At 45.0% G+C, this 20214-nt stretch overlaps 1 protein-coding gene across 1 annotated transcript in view; it reads left to right on the top strand.

The window, feature by feature from the left end:
- slc5a12 (solute carrier family 5 member 12) overlaps positions 1–20214 on the top strand; it is a 66067-nt gene that overhangs the window by 44753 nt on the left and 1100 nt on the right. Inside the window, exons 10-14 of the mRNA XM_070898755.1 lie at positions 7093–7160; positions 12958–13044; positions 13141–13328; positions 13422–13525; positions 16391–16521. Coding sequence (XP_070754856.1) covers positions 7093–7160; positions 12958–13044; positions 13141–13328; positions 13422–13525; positions 16391–16521 — 578 coding nt within the window. The remainder of the gene's footprint in view (positions 1–7092; positions 7161–12957; positions 13045–13140; positions 13329–13421; positions 13526–16390; positions 16522–20214) is intronic.

A 20214-nucleotide genomic window follows, 5' to 3' on the forward strand; every position in this document is an offset into this window, starting at 1 on the left:
TCCAGTGCGCCAGTGCAGCCTTCGGCCGCCTGAGGAAAAGAGTGTTTGAAGACCAGGCCCTCAAAACTGTCACCAAGCTCATGGTCTACAGGGCCGTAGTAATACCTGCCCTCCTGTATTACTCAGAAACATAGATCATGTACAGTAGACACCTCAAGTCGCTGGAGAAATACCACCAACGATGTCTCCGCAAGATCCTACAAATCCCCTGGGAGGACAGACGCACCAACATTAGCTTCCTCGACCAGACCAACATCACCAGCATCGAAGCACTGACCACACTTGATCAGCTCCACTGGGCAGGCCACATTGTTTGCATGCCAGACACGAGATTCCCAGAGTAAGCGCTCAACACGGAACTCCTTCACGGCACGTGAGCCAAAGGTGGGCAGCGGAAATGTTACAAGGACACCCTCAAGGCCTCCCTGATAAAGTGCAACATCCCCACTGACACCTCGGAGACCGTGGCCAAAGACTGCCCTAAGTGAAGGAAGCGCATCTGGGAGGATGCTGAGCACCTCGAGTCTTGTCACAGAGAGCATGCAGAAATCAAGTGCCGGCAGCAGAAAGAGCGTGCGGCAAACCTGCCCCACCCACCCCTTCCCTCAATGACTATCTGCCCCACCTGTGGCAGAGACTGTGGTTCTCATATTCATTTTCACTGGGTCAAAATCCTGGAATTCCCTGCACCTTCACCACATGGTCTGCAGTGGTTCAAGAAAGTGGCTCACCACCATCTTCTCAAGGGCAATTAGGGATGGGCAATAAATGCTGGCCTTGACAGCAACGCCCATGTCCCATGAATGAATTAAAAAAATATATAACTTTTTCAATATTTAAGGTGGTGCATCAAAGGATTTGTAATATATTCCTTCCTTATTTGAAAGCATCAGTATGCATTCCCAGTGATAACTTGTCCCAGTTATAATCTGACAGTGGTACTCTGCAACCAACTGCAAGGTGGTATGCAAAAGTAAGCGCATATTGAATTCCCTTTCAATGTTATTTTTTTCCTTCTCATTATGGGGAAATGATTTACCTTCATTCAACACCAACTTCAAATACCCTGGCTGAGAACAGACACTCACTGTGTGGAAAGTCATAAACTCTAGCCCATATCCTACAATAGCACATTACAATGCCATTGGTAACCCAACTGGATTGTTCAAAAATAGTACCATTTTTGTCATGGAAAAATTATGATACAGGTAAAGTTTTAAAAAAATATTTCAATGTGCTAATTTTTTCATCAAACTTTGAGATTTAAGTTACTTTTTGTTATTAAATTAACCTTGTTCCAACCTATTTTCACAAGTTACACAGGTGAAAAATATTTTAAATATGGATAATATATCATATGGATAAATGGATAAGTTAACAACACATTAGTAATGAACCTCTTGGCATCACGGAGACATGGCTCCAGGGTGACCAAGGCTGGGAACTCAACATCCAGGGGTATTCAACATTTAGGAAGGATAGACAGAAAGGAAAAGGAGGTGGGGTGGCGTTGCTGGTTAAAGAGGAAATCAATGCAATAGTAAGGAGGGACATTAGCCTGGATGATGTGGAATCGGTATGGGTGGAGCTGCGGAATATCAAAGGGCAGAAAACACCAGTGGGAGTTGTGTACAGACCACCAAACAGTAGTAGTGAGGTTGGGGACAGCATCAAACAAGAAATAAGGGATTTGTGCAATAAAGGTACAGCAGTTATCATGGGCGACTTTAATCTACATATCGATTGGGCTAACCAAACTGGTAGCAATGCGGTGGAAGAGGATTTCTTAGAGTGTATTAGGGATGGTTTTCTAGACCAATATGTCGAGGAACCAACGAGAGAGCTGGCAATCCTAGACTGGGTGATGTGTAACAAGAAGGGACTAATTAGCAATCTTGTTATGCGAGGCCCCTTGGGGAAGATTGACCATAATGTAGTTGAATTCTTTATTAAGATGGAGAGTGACACAGTTAATTCAGAAACTAGGTTCCTGAAATAAGGAAAGGTAACTTCGACGGTATGAGGCCTGAATTGGCGAGAATAGACTGGCAAAGGACACCTAAAGGGTTGATGGTGGATAAGCAATGGCAAACATTTAAAGATTACATGGATGAACTTCAGCAATTGTACATCCCTGTCTGGAGTAAAAATAAAACGGGGAAGGTGGCTCAACCGTGGCTAACAAGGGAAATTAAGGATAGTGTTAAAACCAAGGAAGAGGCATATAAATTGGCTAAAAAAAGCAACAAACCTGAGAACTGGGAGAAATTTAGAATTCAACAGAGGAGGACAAAGGGTTTAATTAAGAGGGGGGAAATAGAGTATGAGAGGAAGCTTGCAGAGAACATAAAAACTGACTGCAAAAGCTTCTATAGATATGTGAAGAGAAAAAGATTAGTAAAGGCAAACGTAGGTTCCTTGCAGTCGGATTCAGGTGAATTTATAATGGGGAACAAAGAAATGGCAGACCAATTGAACAAATACTTTGGTTCTGTCTTCACGAAGGAAGACACAAATAACCTTCCGAATGTACTAGGGGTCAATGGGTCTAGTGAGAAGGAGGAACTGAAGGATATCCTTATTAGGCGGGAAATTGATGGGATTGAAGGCCGATAAATCCTCGGGGCCTGATAGTCTGCATCACAGAGTACTTAAGGAAGTGGCTCTAGAAATAGTGGATGCATTGGTGGTCATTTTCCAACAGTCTATCGACTCTGGATCTGTTCCTATGGACTGGAGGGTAGCTAATGTAACACCACTTTTTAAAAAAGGAGGGAGAGAGAAAATGGGTAATTATAGACCGGTTAGCCTGACATCAGTCGTGGGGAACATGTTGGAATCAATCATTAAGGATGAAATAGCAACGCATTTGGAAAGCAGTGACAGGATCGGATCAAGTCAGCATGGATTTATGACAGGGAAATCATGCTTGACAAATCTTCTGGAATTTTTTGAGGATGTAACTAGCAGAGTGGACAAAGGAGAACCAGTGGATGTGGTGCATTTGGACTTTCAAAAGGTTTTTGACAAGGTCCCGCACAAGAGATTGGTGTGCAAAATCAAAGTATTGGGGGTAATGTACTGACGTGGATAGAGAACTGGTTGGCAGACAGGAAGCAGAGAGTCGGGATAAACGGGTCCTTTTCAGAATGGCAGACAGTGACTAGTGGAGTGTCGCAGGGCTCAGCACTGGGACCCCAGCTCTTTACAATATACATTAACGATTTAGATGAAGGAATTGAGTGTGATATCTCCAAGTTTGCAGATGACACTAAACTGGGTGGTGGTGTGAGCTATGAGGAGGACGCCACAAGGCTGCAGGGTGACTTGGACAGGTTAGGTGTGTGGGCAGATGCAGTATAATGTGGATAAATGTGAAATTATCCATTTTGGGGGCAAAAACACGAAGGCAGAATATTATCTGAATGGCGGCAGATTAGGAAAAGGGGAGGTGCAACAAAACCTGGGTGTCATGGTTCATCAGTCTTTGAAAGTTGGCATGCAGGTACAGCAGGTGGTGAAGAAGGCAAATGGTATGTTGGCCTTCATAGCTAGGGGATTTGAGTATAGGAGCAGGGAGGTCTTACTGCAGTTGTACAGGGCCTTAGTGAGGCCTCACCTGGAATATTGTGTCCAGTTTTAATCTCCTAATCTGAGGAAGGACGTTCTTGCTATTGAGGAGTGCAGCCAAGGTTCATCAGACTGATTCCAGGGATGGCTGGACTGTCATATGAGGAGAAACTGGATCAACTGGGCCTTTATTCACTGGAGTTTAGAAGGATGAGAGGGGATCTCATCGAAACGTATAAGATTCTGACGGGACTGGACAGGTTAGATGCGGGAAGAATGTTCCTGATGTTGGGGAAGTCCAGAACCAGGAGACATAGTCTTAGGATAAGGGGTAGGCCATTTAGGACTGAGATGAGGAGAAACTTCTTCACTCAGAGAGTTGTTAACCTGTGGAATTCCCTGCCGCAGAGAGTTATTGATGCCAGTTCATTGGATATATTCAAAAGGGACCTAGATATGGCCCTTACGGCTAAAGGGATCAACGGGTATGGAGAGAAAGCAGGAACGGGGTACTGAGGGAATGATCAGCCATGATCTTATTGAATGGCGGTGCAGGCTCGAAGGGCCGAATGGCCTACTCCTGCACCTATTTTCTATGTTTCTATGTTTCTATGAACTATACAGCCACCTAAGAACTCATGTTAACAGTGGAAGCAAGTCTTTCTCGATTCCGAGGGACTGCCTATGTTGATGATGATGTTTCTATGTTTCTATAAATAGGGCTTAGAGTACAAAAGCAAAAAGGTTATGTTAAACGCATACAGATTGAGAGGCTGGCTGACTGCAGGCGGGTAGGCACGGAGGATGGAGGGAGGGTTCACGTGAGGTTGAGAGAGGAGAGGAGAGAGAGAGAGAGAGAGAGAAGAGAGGATTGGAGCCAGATGATTGGTGTGGGTGAAGTGTAGACCACGGCTGACACCGGAGAATTGTGGCCGGGTCTCTGCATCATCGTTTGGGGTGGGGCGGGAGCGGGGGGGGGGGGGGGGAAGGAGTTGGCCTGGGGCAGTGATATTGGAGGCTTCGTGAGGATGTCTCCAATCACGGGGCGGTGGGTTAGGTACGGACTCTGGATGCAGGAGTTGGGTATAAAGGCACTTACCTTCTGGATCCAGAAGTCCTCGCCTCGCTTTAACTGCCAGGTTTCACGAATTGTGTGAAATCTATCCACATGCAGTTCAAAACAAAATCGAGGTTAAAAACGAGGCTTAAAGCCTCATTATAATCTTTTAATTGAAGTTCCTCCCCCAGCGAGTGGGTTGGTCGCCCGTCTCATCACGCGCCATCTCCACCCGCCCCCCTGCTTCCCTCCGCCATTAAAACCGGAAGTGGGCAGGTTGGAGGCGGGATCAGGTCGGGAATCCCAATTTAACAATTTAACTACCCCCACGCTTTTAGGAAGGATGACATAACCATTGAAAAAGTAAAGAAGTGATTTACTAAGATGATCCTATAAATTCGGGAATTCCATTTTTGGGTGCTCTCTCCACGTCAACCCGCGCAGAATACTTACCCTACTTGTGAATAGTATGATCCACGGAGCCCCAGAGATTGGGTCTCAGAGCTCATTCACAAAGGAACTGAGCTACGGGAGATGCCTAATGAGTAGTGGAAGATCGGGCCATTGCTCACGCCGCAGCTATCGTCACAGAGCCTGAAGGTTAGGGGTCAACGATCTCACGGCACGAGATTCAAAGTGTGAGGGGGGGGGGGTGGCGGTGATGCAGGAGATCATGATTCAGTGTCGGAGAGCCAAGAGGTCAGGGGTCGGTGATCTTGGGGTCAGGAGTGATGGTCATTGGGAAGATGGTTTAATAGAGCACACTTGCTCCTCCTGGATGCACATTCATAGAAACATAGAAACATAGAAAATAGGTGCAGGAGTAGGCCATTCGGCCCTTCTAGCCTGCACCGCCATTCAATGAGTTCATGGCTGAACATGCAACTTCAGTATCCCATTCCTGCTTTCTCGCCATACCCCTTGATCCTCCGAGTAAGTAAGGACTACATCTAACTCCTTTTTGAATATATTTAGTGAATTGGCCTCAACAACTTTCTGTGATAGAGAATTCCACAGGTTCACCACTCTCTGGGTGAAGAAGTTTCTCCTCATCTCAGTCCTAAATGGCTTACCCCTTATCCTTAGACTGTGACCCCTGGTTCTGGGAACATTGGGAACATTCTTCCTGCATCGAACCTGTCTAAACCCGACAGAATTTTAAATGTTTCTATGAGATCCCCTCTCATTCTTCTGAACTCCAGTGAATACAAGCCCAGTTGATCCAATCTTTCTTGATATGTCAGTCCCGCCATCCCGGGAATCAGTCTGGTGAACCTTTGCTGCACTCCCTCAATAGCAAGAATGTCCTTTCTCAAGTTAGGAGACCGAAACTGTACACAATACTCCAGGTGTGGCCTCACCAAGGCCCTGTACAACTGTAGCAACACCTTCCTGCCCCTGTACTCAAATCCCCTCGCTATGAAGGCCAACATGCCATTTGCTTTCTTAACCGCCTGCTTTACCTGCATGCCAACCTTCAATGACTGATGTACCATGACACCCAGGTCTCGTTGCACCTCCCCTTTTCCTAATCTGTCACCATTCAGATAATAGTCTGTCTCTCTGTTTTTACCACCAAAGTGGATAACCTCACATTTATCCACATTATACTTCATCTGCCATGCATTTGCCCACTCACCTAACCTATCCAAGTCACTCTGCAGCCTCATAGCATCCTCCTCGCAGCTCACACTGCCACCCAACTTAGTGTCATCCGCAAATTTGGAGCTACTACATTTAATCCCCTCGTCTAAATCATTAATGTACAGTGTAAACAGCTGGGGCCCCAGCACAGAACCTTGCGGTACCCCACTAGTCACTGCCTGCCATTCTGAAAAGTATCCATTTACTCCTACTCTTTGCTTCCTGTCTGCCAACTAGTTCTCAATCCACGTCAGCACACTACCCCCAATCCCACAACTTTGCACATTAATAGAGGTAACTAATCTATCATTTTTGTTGCAGGCATTTGTAGGGTGGGTGCAGCCTGTGATAACATTGGCTGCCTCAGGGCAAACCAATCTTGCAGTGGAGACCTCAAGCATTCATAGAATTATAAGCACAGAAACAGGCCACTCGGCTCAATCAGTCCATGCCGGCGTTTATGCTCCATTCGAGCCTTCTCCTGTCTTTCCTCATCTAACTCTCAGCATTACTGTCTATTCCCTTCTCTCTCATAGGCTTATCTAGCCTCTTAAATGCACCTCAACCCACTCACTGGTAGTGATTTCCACATTCTCACCACTCTCTGGATGAAGAAGTTTCTTCGGAATTCACTATTTGATTTCTGAGTGACTATCTTTGTTACAAGCTGGATTCTCACAACACAGTATTTTTTCAGGACATTGGCCAGTAAATGTGCTCATGAGTAATCTATTACCATTTACAATTTATAACTAGGTTTGAATTTCCTTATGAATGTATACAACTATTTTCTAATCTTAATTGTTAACATTGATTTATAGGCATATTGTTTGGTGCAGCTTGTACTACAATGGCAGTTGCAGCATCCTTAATGGGAGGGATTATACAGGTAGGAATATGAAGACTATCCATTGTTCTAGATAACAATTATATTTCCCAACCGCTGATTATAAACTGTGAAGCTGTCAGCTTTTCTGAACTGTTTCATATTTTGCTTTAATTGAATATGCGTCTTTTTTAGGTAAAGCCCCCACTGATTTTATCGGACGCGATGGCACGAACACGCTTTGCTCGCTGTACGGTATATGGACGATAAATAGAGTAGCGCTTCTCAAACATTAACTTGCATTAAAAATGCTCCCAAATCACCAGCAAACCAGCGTGTGTGTGTGTGCGCGCGCGCGCGCGAGTTCTCAAACTTTATTGAAGCCACGCTTGCTAAAGGTTGACATAGCTGAGAGAATTCTTCCTCTGACATCCTGCCTGGTGCTGACACAGTGCCAATTTCTGCCACAATGTAACCTGCATTTTTCTCCTCAACCATAGAAAATTTCACAGAATCAAAGAAAATTACAACACAGGAGGCCATCATGTCCATACCATAGAACCCCTAATTGTCTTGTTTGTTGACTGACAGAGTCCCTTGCCCGCTTCATTCGGCATACAGCATCTAACAAAGAGACTTTTTTACACACTAGTATACACACAGTTCCATGTTAGAGTTTTATCAAGGACTCTCTCATTGAGAGTGTACCATAAGAAACATACCTATAGAACGAGACGGTTAAAGATATTCCAAGGTCTATGGGGCTGAACTTGATGGACTCGCCGCCCGCTGCCGTCGAGTTTTCTGGGCAGGCTCCCCTCCGAGCGAGTTTGGTGGAGGCCTCCCGCCGGCGGGGAGGGAAGACCGCTGGGAACCGCTTGCTAACGTCGACTGGCGCGTAACGCGTGTAAGTGTCCTCCCGCCCGCCGAGCTGCCAGTTTGGTCCGGGCGGGAGACTGCTGTAGCGGGGAAAGGACCGCCATGTGGAGGCAGGTCTAACCTGAACGGTAAAGAAGAAGACCTGCAAGAAAAGACTTCTTTTCTTTAATTTTTTTTCAGCGATTCAGGTGAATGGGGTCCCCTCAAATGTTTTTTTTTTTATTTTTTTGAAATTTTTAATTTTTTTCAGTTTCCCCACACCCCCCACTCCCGGGCCCGACTCAATCCTTGGTGGTACTTTGCCGAGGATTGCATTTGCTGCCGAGATTGGGAGCTCCCGCCCGCTGCCGCCCATAATCAGTCTCTTTTTTGCCGCCAGGCAGCCTTTCCAGGACTTTTTCAAGAAACTCCAGCCCAAAGTGCCGTCAGGATCTCAGCGGTCCTTTGGGTGGCACTTGGGTGGAACTGAGCTTCCAACAGATTCAGGGCCTATATCCTTTGAGTAGCCCAGGCAGCGCACTTTCTAGCCACTGCTCTGCACTTGCGGAGCCTGAGTTAAGTTTTTCTCTGTGTGCACTCCTGGAATCCTACATCATGCCTGGACTTTGTAAGATTTGGCGAAAACATCGACAGCAAAAACTTAAAGTTTTTGAACATTGCTTGGACACATTTTCTGTTACTGCAGAGAGCAGATAGCACTGACGTGGGGCAGGTCCAAACATGCCCCACAGAAATACACATCAGGTGGACAAGGAATCAATGGCAGGAATGGTAAAGTGGCTGGGGTTTCAGGCCATCGAAAGACAAAGGAAAGCTATTCGACCACAGACTCATCAGAGCCACACATCGAGGTACAGCCCAGTTGACAAAGGAACAGGCGAGAGACTTGAGTTTGCTTTTGAGTTGCACAGCCTCAGGGCAAAGACAGTTGGACTTTTGGTGCGAGAAGAAACATTTTTTGCAAGTTTAAGAGGGGCAGATTTGGCTGCCATCTCTCGCTCTCTCCCCTCTTCTACGCCTGCTCGCTTCGTTCAACGCACAAGGACTGAGCACTCCATCTGGGACGGAGAGAAGAAACACCAGAGAGCCTTGCTACTTCGACTGGGAAGCTGACTGGACTTGAAGACCCAGAGATACGCCTCATCGGGAGAAGCAGCGAGTAAGCCAGAGGGGTAATTGGTGAGCATTTATCCCAACCCACACATCTTTAAGACCACTGCATAGTGTGAAAGAATATCATGTGTCCCAACCAAACCTTAGGGGTTTTAATGGGGAGGTTTTTGCAAGGATCATAAGTGTATGCACATTCTGTTGGACAGATTTCAGTGATGCAATTTTGCATCTGAGCAGGGGTGTTTTAGATGTGGGTACTTCGCGTTAGGGGCCTGTTTAGATGGGCCAGACGGTGTGTTGTACTGTGTTTGTTTGTATTACACTACCAGAGTGTGTTTTACTGGGTGCAGGTGTGTGCTTTAACTTGAATAAAAGCATTGTGACGGTTGAGACCGAAAAGATCTGTCTGTGACTGTGTATTATTGTTCACGACTATAATTGCGGTGTCTAGAACTGTTATAAGAGGGGTGATTCAAAACCACTTACAACTTCCATCCCTGAAACCACACCTCAGAGGGATCAAAATCAGACCTGCCAGGTTCTTCAACCAATCATTTGGCTTTTTGGGGCTAGAAGAGGGCCACTATACAGGTGTTCTGATACCAGAATCTCCTCGACTTCCCCATCCTTTCCCTCATGCTTCCTCTTCTGTCTGGGTTGGAATTTCATTGCTATTCAGGGAACGGCTGTGCACACTGTCTCTGTAAGTTAGCGACAGTAGGTTTAGGTAGACCCAGGCACTGCCTTACGATGCACTGGTTCACCTTCGACAGCTCAGCCATCTTGTTTGGGAGCTCACTTTTTGTGCTGAGGCTCACTCACTATTCTCTTCCCAGCCATGTCTGCTGCTGCAGTCTGTGCTGTTTGTGCAAACTGCAACCCAGCACTAATGACAGGGGATTAAGTCGCCAAGGTAATCACACCTCAGTGAGATGCAAACTGCTGTTTAACAGCTGAAGCTACTCAAAATAACCAAAGCTTTTAATCCAGTATAATGCATTTTTCATTGACATCTATGGGAATGGCAAACGGCTAATGTTGCCTTGGTATAAACTGCTAGCTGCTATAACTACAGGTGCTAAAAGTGGTGGGGACTCTGTGTCATTTTTGAAAGCGAGGATTCTTGCCTTTTTCTGGGAATGCAATCCATTAAATGTACAATAACTATAAAAAGAGTAGATCTTAATCAGCCAAACCTGTGGGATATTAGGACATTTTTTATATCATCTTCAAGACTCCCTTCTTTCTGGAATCATAAAAAGGAGGCTGTTGAGCCCATCATCTATCTGCTGAGACTAACTCCAGCTGGAGTTAATAGGAGAGATTGAGTAGACTAGGCCTATATTCTCTAGAGTTTAGAAGAATGAGAGGTGATCTCATTGAAACATGCAACATTCTTACAGGGTTTGACAGGGTAGATGCAGGGAGGATGTTTCTTCTGGCTGAGGAATCTAGAACCAGGGGTCACAGTCTCAGAATAAGGGGTCAGCCATGTAGGACTGAGATGAGGAGAAACTTCTTGAGAACATAAAAAATAGGAGAAGGAGTAGGCCATTTGGACCCTCGAGCCTGCTCCGCCATTCAATAAGATCATGGCTGATCTGATCATGGACTCAAATCCACTTCCCTGCCCACTCCCCATAACCCTTTACTCCCTTATCGCTTAAAAATCGGTCTATCTCTGCCTTAAAAATATTCAATGACCCAGCCTCCACAGCTCTCTGGGGCAGAGAATTCCATAGATTTACAGCCCTGAGAGAAAAAATTCTTTCTCATCTCAGTTTTAATTGGGCGGCCACTTATTCTGAAACTATGTCCCCTAGTTTTAGTTTCCCCTATGAGTGGAAATATCCTCTTTGCATCCACCTTGTCGAGCCCCCTCATTATCTTATGTTTTGATAAGATCACCTCTCATTCTTCTGAACTCCAATGTGTATCGGCCCAACCTACTCAACCTATCTTCACAAGTCAACCTCCTCATCTCCGGAATCAACCTTGTGAACCTTCTCTGAACAGCCTCCAATGCAAGTATATCCTTCCTTAAATACTTAAAACTGTACCCAGTACTCCACGTGTGACCTTACCAATATCCTGTATAGTTGTAGCAGGACTTCTCCGCTTGTATACTCTATCCCCCTTGCAATAAAGGCCAACATTCCATTTGCCTTTCTGATTACTTGCTTTACCTTCATACTAACTTTTTATGTGTCTTGTACAAAGACCCCCAGCTCGTTCTGCATTGCAGCACTTTGCAATTTTTCTCCATTTAAATTATAATTTGCTTTTCTATTATTTCTGCCAAAGTGGATAACCTCACATTTTCCCACATTATACTCCATCTGCCAAATTTTTGCCCACACATTTAGCCTGTCTATATCCCTTTGCAGATTATTTGTGTCCTCCTCATAATTTGCTTTCCCACCCATCTTTGTATAGTCAGCAAACTTGGCTACATTACACTCGGTCCCTTCATCCAAGTCATTAATATAGATTGTAAATAGTTGAGGACCCAGCACCGATCCCTATGGCACCTCACTAGTTACTGTTTTCCAACCAGAAAATGAACCATTTATCCCCCGACTCTCTGTTTTCTGTTAGTTAACCAATCCTTTTATCTATGCTAATATAGTACCCCCAACCCCGTGAGCTTTTATCTTGCACAGTAACCTTTTATGTGATACCATATCGAATGCCTTCTGGAAATCCAAATGCACCACATCCACTGGTTCTCCCTTATCCACCCTGCTCATTACATCCTCAAAGAACTCCAGCAAATTTGTCAAACATGATTTCCGTTTCATAAAACCATGCTGACACTGCTTGGTTGAATCATGCTTTTCCAAATGTCCCACTACTGCTTCCTTAATGATGAACTCAAACATTTTCCCAATGCAAATGTTAGGCGAACTGGTCAATAGTTCATCACTCAGAGGATGGTGAATCTCTGAAATTCACTATCCCAGAGGGCTGTGGTGGCTCAGACTTTGAGTATATTCAAGACAGAGATCGCTAGATTTTTCGATATTAAGGGAATTAAGGGAATCAAGGGATATGGGGATAGTGCAGGAAAGTGGAGTTGAGGTAGAAGATCAGCCATGAGCTCAATGAATGATGGACCAGGCTCGAGGGGCCGAATGGCCGACTTTGCTTCGAATTCTTATGTTCATCGTTCAACTCATTATTTATTAACTATCAGAACCAAATTATTTGCCACGCAGGTGCCAAAATACACACTTGATGTACAGAACATTCCTTCATTATCTAGTTCAGGTGGCCATTCACAATCCAGTGATACTTTCTGAAGGAAAGTGGAGTGTTCTGGTGTTCTCCATTTTCTTTACAGTAGGGGATGGCCCTGGCCTGGGCTGAGCCTGTTGTGTCCAGTAAGTGGAATAACATTTAGGTTGGAGACTTTTTTATCAGAACATAGCCCTGCTGTTTTCATTTTCTCTCTTTTGCTTTTTCAATGTCTTTTATTTCTTTAATGCTTCTTTCTATTGCCGGATTGAGATAAACTTTTACAGCACCTGACAATCTCAGATGACTTGCTGATAAGCTTCTTCCCTGTGCTCGCAGTATCTGTTTTTATCCTCCCTTGCCCTCCTTTCTGATTCTATTAAAACACTTGCTTACCTTTCTGCTTTCAGTCCTGAACAAGGAACTTTCCAAAACATTATCCTGTCTATTCCCGCCACAAATGCTGACTGGCCTGCTGTATGTTTCCTCCACCATCTGATTTTCTTTCAGATTTACAGCATTGGCAATTTTTTTCCCTTTTTATAAGTATGAATCAATGCTCAAGTGAGGAGGGTTGGTTTCAAAACCTTTTCTGTATTAATTACTAGAACTGTCTTCTTCTGATTTACAGGCAGCACTCAGTGTTCACGGCATGTGTGGGGGACCTATGCTTGGATTATTTTCATTGGGCATTTTATTTCCTTGTGCAAACTGGATTGTAAGTATATAACCCTTGTTCTCAAATGAAATTCAACACCTTCTTTGTCCACTAGTTTGAGCACAACCGCATCAACTATATGGCTCATGTTTACAGGGTGCAATCGGAGGCCTAGCAGTTGGAGTAACCTTATCCTTCTGGCCTGCAATTGGTGGGTTTATTTACCCAGCGCCAGCCTCAAAAACACTACCCTTATATTTAAGCACTAACAGTTGCTTGGCACTGAACACATCAGATTTGTTTTCCACATTACTGCCAACCTTAATCCCTGAAGAGAAAAACAGGTATGATTGTGTCATTTTTGTTAAAATTGACATTTACTGTAATTAAGTAGAGTGCCATCTAACAATAATGATGCTGCACTTTTATATTGGCAGACCGCCCTTGGCAGATAGCTGGTATTCTGTATCGTACCTCTACTATAGTCCAATAGGATTCCTAGGGTCATTAATAGCTGGACTTCTGATAAGCTTCATATCAGGTTTGTTCTAAACTTTTTCAAAATCAATTTGTCTGTTGTAAAGACTCCTCAGATTTTAGTATTTGTCACTTCATTACATCCAATGATTAATCGTTTTTTTTTTAAATTTTGAGAGGAATTTTTAGACCAAGATTTGCAGTGGATGTGAATCAATTACTCACTGTAATCACCCTGCTGCTGGTCAGTAGTGAGAATGCTGATGCTTCATTGACTTGTGCCACAATCCCATATATACATTGAATAGGACTCTTTGGATTTGACTTTTTGCCTTAACCTCTTATATGGAAAACTGAACTCTGAACCAGTTACTTTTAATCAGCCTAGTACTTGACATCACACAGAAAATTACTTGATGTGTTGTCATGACAATAGAGCTCTAGATGTTCTTCTGCCCCCCTACTAATATAAGCAGGAATCTTAACTCCTCCTGGATGTTGGAATAATATGGCAGGAGTTAAAATGAAGGTTAATTTCCTGCTCCCCTCCCACCCCATGGCCATTTCACTGCCGCAGTTTTCTTGGGCATCCGAGATATCTGCTTGAATCGGGCAGGAGCCTCATACATTCATGCAAATCAGGGTCCTATGACATACATAGAACCGTGATGGCACTTTAACCACTGACGGTGAGTGGTGCGTCCACTAGGGCCGCCCATTCATTCACATTGATTTTAACCATTCCAACAAGCATAAACGTGGTAGCAAGAGCGTTAAAGTGACAATGCTGAATGGCAATGAGGACGGTAATAACTGGACAGGCAGCCCACCTACCCTGTCACTTACCTGCCCATGAGTTAAAATTCCCCTGTAATATCCAATTGTATGAACAGAAATAATATTGGATACAGAGTTTTGCAAATAAGTGAACCCAATATCCTACTGTTTAGGTTGTAAAGCACTTTGTCTGGTCCAAATGTTGGACAAATATTATATCCAATGGAAACCTAACACGTTTACTTTTTACCATAATAATTTTTCACCACTGCCACTCAGTGGAAATCTATAGAATACTATAGCTTCAAATAATTGAACATTAGGGTAGAAATTGGAGCGTATTGCACCCATGTTACTGGTATAAAATGGGCCCAATTTTGGAGATTAACGTCCTGTACCTCAAGGACACCTGAAAAATGCATCCCTGGTGGCCACTGAAAACAGGCTTTAGCTCCTTACATATGTATATGAAGGGCCTAACATATGGTTCAGGTCCTCGCTGTGGAGGCCCAACACCTGCCCCACTCAGGATTCTTCAGCGGGTGCTGCGGCCTAAACAGCAGCCGCCAATATTAAAAATGTTACAGGAGTATTCCTCCCAGCTCCACAGCACTCCTGGAGGCCACACTGCTGGCCTTCGATTGCATCCCCCCCTCCCCACCGCCTCCGCACTCTCCCGTTCTCCTCCCACCAACCCCCGTCCCACCCCCGGACTAACCAAGGGCCACTGCCAGCTTTCCATCAGCCCCCCTCCTGTTCTCCTCCCCCAACAGCCTCCTCACCCCGGGACTTACCAAGCAGCCCAAAGAAAAATCAGGTGGGGTGTAATACCGGTGGCCAACCCACTACCGCCTGTTTTGCTTCCCCGAGAATGGAATTTTATCCCCCACAAGTCTAGTTTGCTATTTTCAATTGCTACAGGATTCAAATAATAGAGGCTCCATGTAGAAGCTTTGATATGTTTCTAAGACTGATGAACCTCTTTCAAAGTAACATATTGTACCTGCAATTTAGCACCACACCACACGTAGGATAAACAACTTGTATTTATATAGCGCCTTTAACACAGTAAAACTTCACAGGAGCATGATGAGATTAAAAAATCTGACACCGAGCCACATAAGGAGAACTTAGGGCAGGTGAACAAAAGCTTGGTCAAAGAGGTAGGTTTTAAGGAGCATCTTGAAGGAGGAAAGAGAGGTAGTGAGGCAGAGAGGTTTAGGCAGGGACGTCCAGAGCATAAGGCCGAGGCAACTGAAGGCATGGCCACCAATGGTTGAGTGATTATAATCAGGGATGTTCAAGAGGACAGAATTAGAGGAGCACAGGCATCTCGGGGGTTGTGGGGCTGGAGGAGGTGACAGAGATAGGGAGGAGCAAAGCCATGGAGGGATTTGAAAACAAGGATGAGACTTTTGAAATCAAGGCATTGCTTATCTGGGAGCCAATGTAGGCCAGTGAGCACAGGGGTGATGGGTGAACGGGACTTGGTGCGAGTTAGGACACGGGCAGTCGAATTTTGGATCACCTCTAGTTTACGGAGGGTAGAATGTGGGAGGCCAGCCAGGAGTGCGTTAGAATAGTCAAGTTTAGAGCTAACAAAGGCATAAAGTGGAACATGTGTTTTCATCAGTAACGTCCTATTTACAAGCCACGAATTGTTACATACATACATACTGCCTGGATGCCTGTGCCACTTTAATGATATATGATCTTCACTGTTTTTTCGAGAATAGCATAAACTATTCTAAACAACAATATTTATGGTGATTGACATTTCTGGTGCTTCACTAGGAGCTGATCTTACTTTTAGTCAACCAATGAACAAGTTTATGAGCCATTAAGGAGAAATAAAATTAAGGAGATTGGGAAAAACAAGGTGACAACTGATGCAGTCTCGGTGTAAATCTTGTAAGGACTGAAATATTGCTGGCATCTAATTTTCTGGAAGGAGAATTAGCTCATAAATAACAGTCAAATTGTGCTTTAAAAATGATTCTGTGAACAGTCAGGGCCTTGCAAGCTACGAATCATGAAAGAACACAACATAGATATCCAGTAGCAGATCATTCGTGATGAATAGTTAATTGCATTTGAAATAGATGTAAAATAATCCTGAGATAGTCTATTGAATTGCTATGCTCTTTTCCAGGACCCACACATGGAGCAAGTGTGAAGCCTTCATTAATCAGACCAGTCTGCAATCTGTTTTGCTTTTGGTCAGAAAAATTCAAAAAGATGTGTTGGTTTGGTGTGCTGCATGGAGAGAAAAACAACACAGAGGTTGGATTTTTTTTCTAAACATCCCTTGCGATATATACTTTATGTTAACAGTAAATGTTGCTTTTCATCATTAAATATAATGGCCCGGAATGTGCGTTCACCGTCATTACCCCTCTGGAACTGACCATAACTTCAGGGTTTAGACATGTTACTGAAAGCTGACCTAGTTCTCGAGGCTAGATTAGACATCTTGAAGGTATGACATGCCCAGGACGATATTCTAAGATTTGACAGCCAAGAAAATCTGGAACAAATAGGGCTTAAAAAATGTAATTTGTCGTTCTAATAAGCTCATGAGGCATACCTTCACATAGAGAATAATGTAATGTTTTTAATTAATTCTTGAAATGTGGGCATCGCTGGCAAGGGCAGCATTTATTGCCCATCCCTAATTGCCCTCGAGAAGGTGGTGGTGCACCTTCTTGAACAACTGCAGTCCGTGTGGTGAAGGTACTCCCACAGTGCAGTCAGGGAGGGAGTTCCAGGATTTTGACCCAGCGACGATGAAGGAATGGTGATATATTTCCAAGTCATGATGGTGTGTAATTTGGAGGGGAACTTGGAGGTGATGGTGTTCCCAAGCTCCTACTGCCCTTGTCCTTCTAGGTGGTAGAGGTCACAGGTTTTGGAGGTGCAGCCGAAGAAGCCTTGGCGGGATGCTGCAGTGCATCTTATAGATGGTACACACTGCAGCCAGGGTGTGCCAGTGATGCAGGGAGTGAATGTTTTCGGTGGTGGATGGGGTGCCAATCAAGCGGGCTGCTTTGTCCTGGATGGTATCAATTCTCTTGAGTGTTGTTGGGACTGTACTCTTTTAGGCAAGTGGAGAGTATGCCATCACACTCCTGACTTGTGCCTTGTAGATGGTGGCAAGACTTTGGGGGGTCGGGAGGTGAGATATTCACCGCAGAATACCCAGCCTCTGACCTGTTCTTGTAGCCACATTATTTATGTGGCTGGTCCAGTTAAGTTTTTGGTTAATGGTGACCCCCAGGATGTTAATGGTGGGCGATTCAGCGATAATAATGCCGTTGAATGTCAAGTAGCTTTGGTTAGTCTCTCGTTTGTTGGAAATAGTCATTGCCTGTCACTTGTGTGGCACAAATGTTAATTGCCATTTATCAGCCCAAGCCTGAATGTTGTCCAGGTCTTGCTGCATTCCGGCATAGATTGCTTCATTAGCTAAGAAGTTGCGAATGGAACTGAACACTGTGCAACCAACAACAAACATCCCCACTTCTGACCTTATGGCGGCGGGAAGGTCATTGATGAAGCAACTAAAGATGGTTGGGCCTAGGACACTGCCCTGAGGAACTCTTTCCGCGTGATGTCCTGGGGCTTGGATGATTGACCTCCAACACAACCATCTTCCTTTGTGCTAGGTATGACTCCCCGATTCCCATTAACTTCAATTTTAGTAGGGCCCCTTGATGCCACATTCGGTCAAATGCTGCCTTGATGTCAAGGGCAGTCACTCGGACCTTATCTGTAGATTTCAGCTCTTTTATTCGTGTTTGGATCAAGGCTATAATGAGGTCTGGAGCCAAGTAGTAATTGGCATGATTGGATTTCTCCTGCTTTTTGTGGACAGGACAAACATGGACAGTTTTCCATATTGTTGGGTAGATGTCAGTGGTGTAGTTGTACTGGAACAGCTTGGCTACATGCACAGCTAGTTCTAGAGCACAAGTCTTCACCACAAAAGCTGGGTATTGGGCTCAATGTTGGCCCATCCCTTTTTTCGGTGCACTTATTGGAGATGCGCCGCTTTTCTCCATTCAGAAGTGCGCCGAAACATTTCCTCTCCACTTTGGCTGCTGTCTAGCCTTTCCCCAGTCGTCGCGCAGCGTGGCCAGTCAAGTCGGGGGCGGAGCCATAGCCCTGCGCTGAAAACAGTGCCGGGATGTCTGCACATGCGCATTGGAGTCGGGTCGCGATGTCCGCACATGCGCAGTAGCGCCGAAATTTGGCAATCGGCCATTTTTAAAAGGAATCGTAGCTGCTTGCGTTTTGCTGTCTGGTGAGTTTGCTTCCTGCAGCCTGTGTGTGCTCTGATGTCGGCAGTTCCCGCCCTATCCCTGGCCGAGTGGTCTCCCGGTCGTCCCGCCCCTATCCCTGGCCGAGTGGTCTCCCGGTCGTCCCGCACCTATCCCAGGCCGAGTGACCACCTGCACCGGCTGGCCCGCTGCCTACCCTGGCCAAGTTTTCAGATGAAGGTAGGACTTACTTCTATTTTTTAATTGTTATTGAATGTTTATTACTTTTTGTGCTTTGTAAGTCTTGGTGTTTTAGATGCAGTTCCTCTCTGCTTCTCTTCCCACCCCTATCCAAGGCCGAATGGCCTCTGATGTACCTACCTGCGCTGATTTCTTAACTCTCCGCAAGGTTTTTCTTGCGGAGAGTTAAGAAATCAGCCACATACACTGGCCTAAGTAGATTTGGAGTAACTATTAGCTGACCAAAGTGGCCAAAACTGGCGTAGGTAGCTGATAAAGCCCCCTTTCGAGACAAATTAAATGAAACTAAAAAAATTGTAACTAACTCACTTGCACTAGCGCAAATTGAATGTGCAAAATGGGCTTTTTAAGATAAGCCAGAAAAATCAAGTTACTCAAAAAAAAATGGAGCAATTCCTAGCCAAAATTGAGCCCATTGTCAGGGCCCATAGGCTGTATCCAGTGTGCTCAGCAGTTTCTTGATATCTAGTGGAGTGAATCAAATTGGCTGAAGACTAGCTTCCGAAGGTGGGGACGTCAGGAGGAGGCCAATATGGATCATCAACTGATCGCCAACACTTCAGCCTTATCATTTGCACTCATGTGCTGGGCTCTGCCATCATTGAGGATGGGGATATTCATGGAGCCTCCTCCTCCCGTTGTTTAATTGTCCACCACCATTCATGACTGGATGTGATAGGATTGCAAAGCTTTGATCTGATCCGATGGTTGTGGGATTGCTTAGCGCTGTTTATAGCATGCTGCTTAGCATGCATGTAGTCCTGTGTTGCAGCTTCCCCAGGTGGGCACCTCATTTTTTGGAATGCATGGTGCTGCTCCTGGCATGCTCTTCTGCACTCTCCTTGAACCAGAGTTGGTCCCCTGGCTTGATGGTAATGGTAGAGTGCGGGATATGCCAGGCCATGTGGTTACAGATTGTGCTGGAATACAGTTCTGTTGCTGCTGATGGCCTACAGCACCTCATGGATGCCCAGTTTTGAGCTGCTGGATCTATTCTGAATCTATTCCATTTAGCACGCTGGTAGTGCCACACATCACTATGGAGAGTATCCTTAGTGTGAAGACAGGATTTTGTCTCCCCAGGAACAAGGCGGTGGTCACAGTTACCAATGCTGTCATGGTCAGATGCATCTGTAACAAGTAGATTGAAGAGGACGAGGTCAAGTAGGTTTTCCCTTGTGTCGGTTCTCTCACCACCTGCCACAGATCCATCTGACAGCTATGTCCTTCAGGACACGGCCAGCTCAGTCAATAGTAGTGCTACTGAGCCACTCTTGGTGATGGACATTGAAGTCTCCCATCGAGAGTACATTCTGTGTCCTTACTCCCCTCAGTGCTTCTTCCAAGTGGTATTCAATATGGAGGAGTACTGATTCATCAGCTGAGAGAGGGTGGTAGATGGTAATCAGCAGGAGGATTCCTTGCCCATGCTTGACCTGAAGCCATGCGACTTCAT

Source organism: Pristiophorus japonicus, chromosome 14 (genome assembly GCF_044704955.1).
Source record: "Pristiophorus japonicus isolate sPriJap1 chromosome 14, sPriJap1.hap1, whole genome shotgun sequence".
NCBI classification, from domain to species: Eukaryota; Metazoa; Chordata; class Chondrichthyes; family Pristiophoridae; genus Pristiophorus; species Pristiophorus japonicus.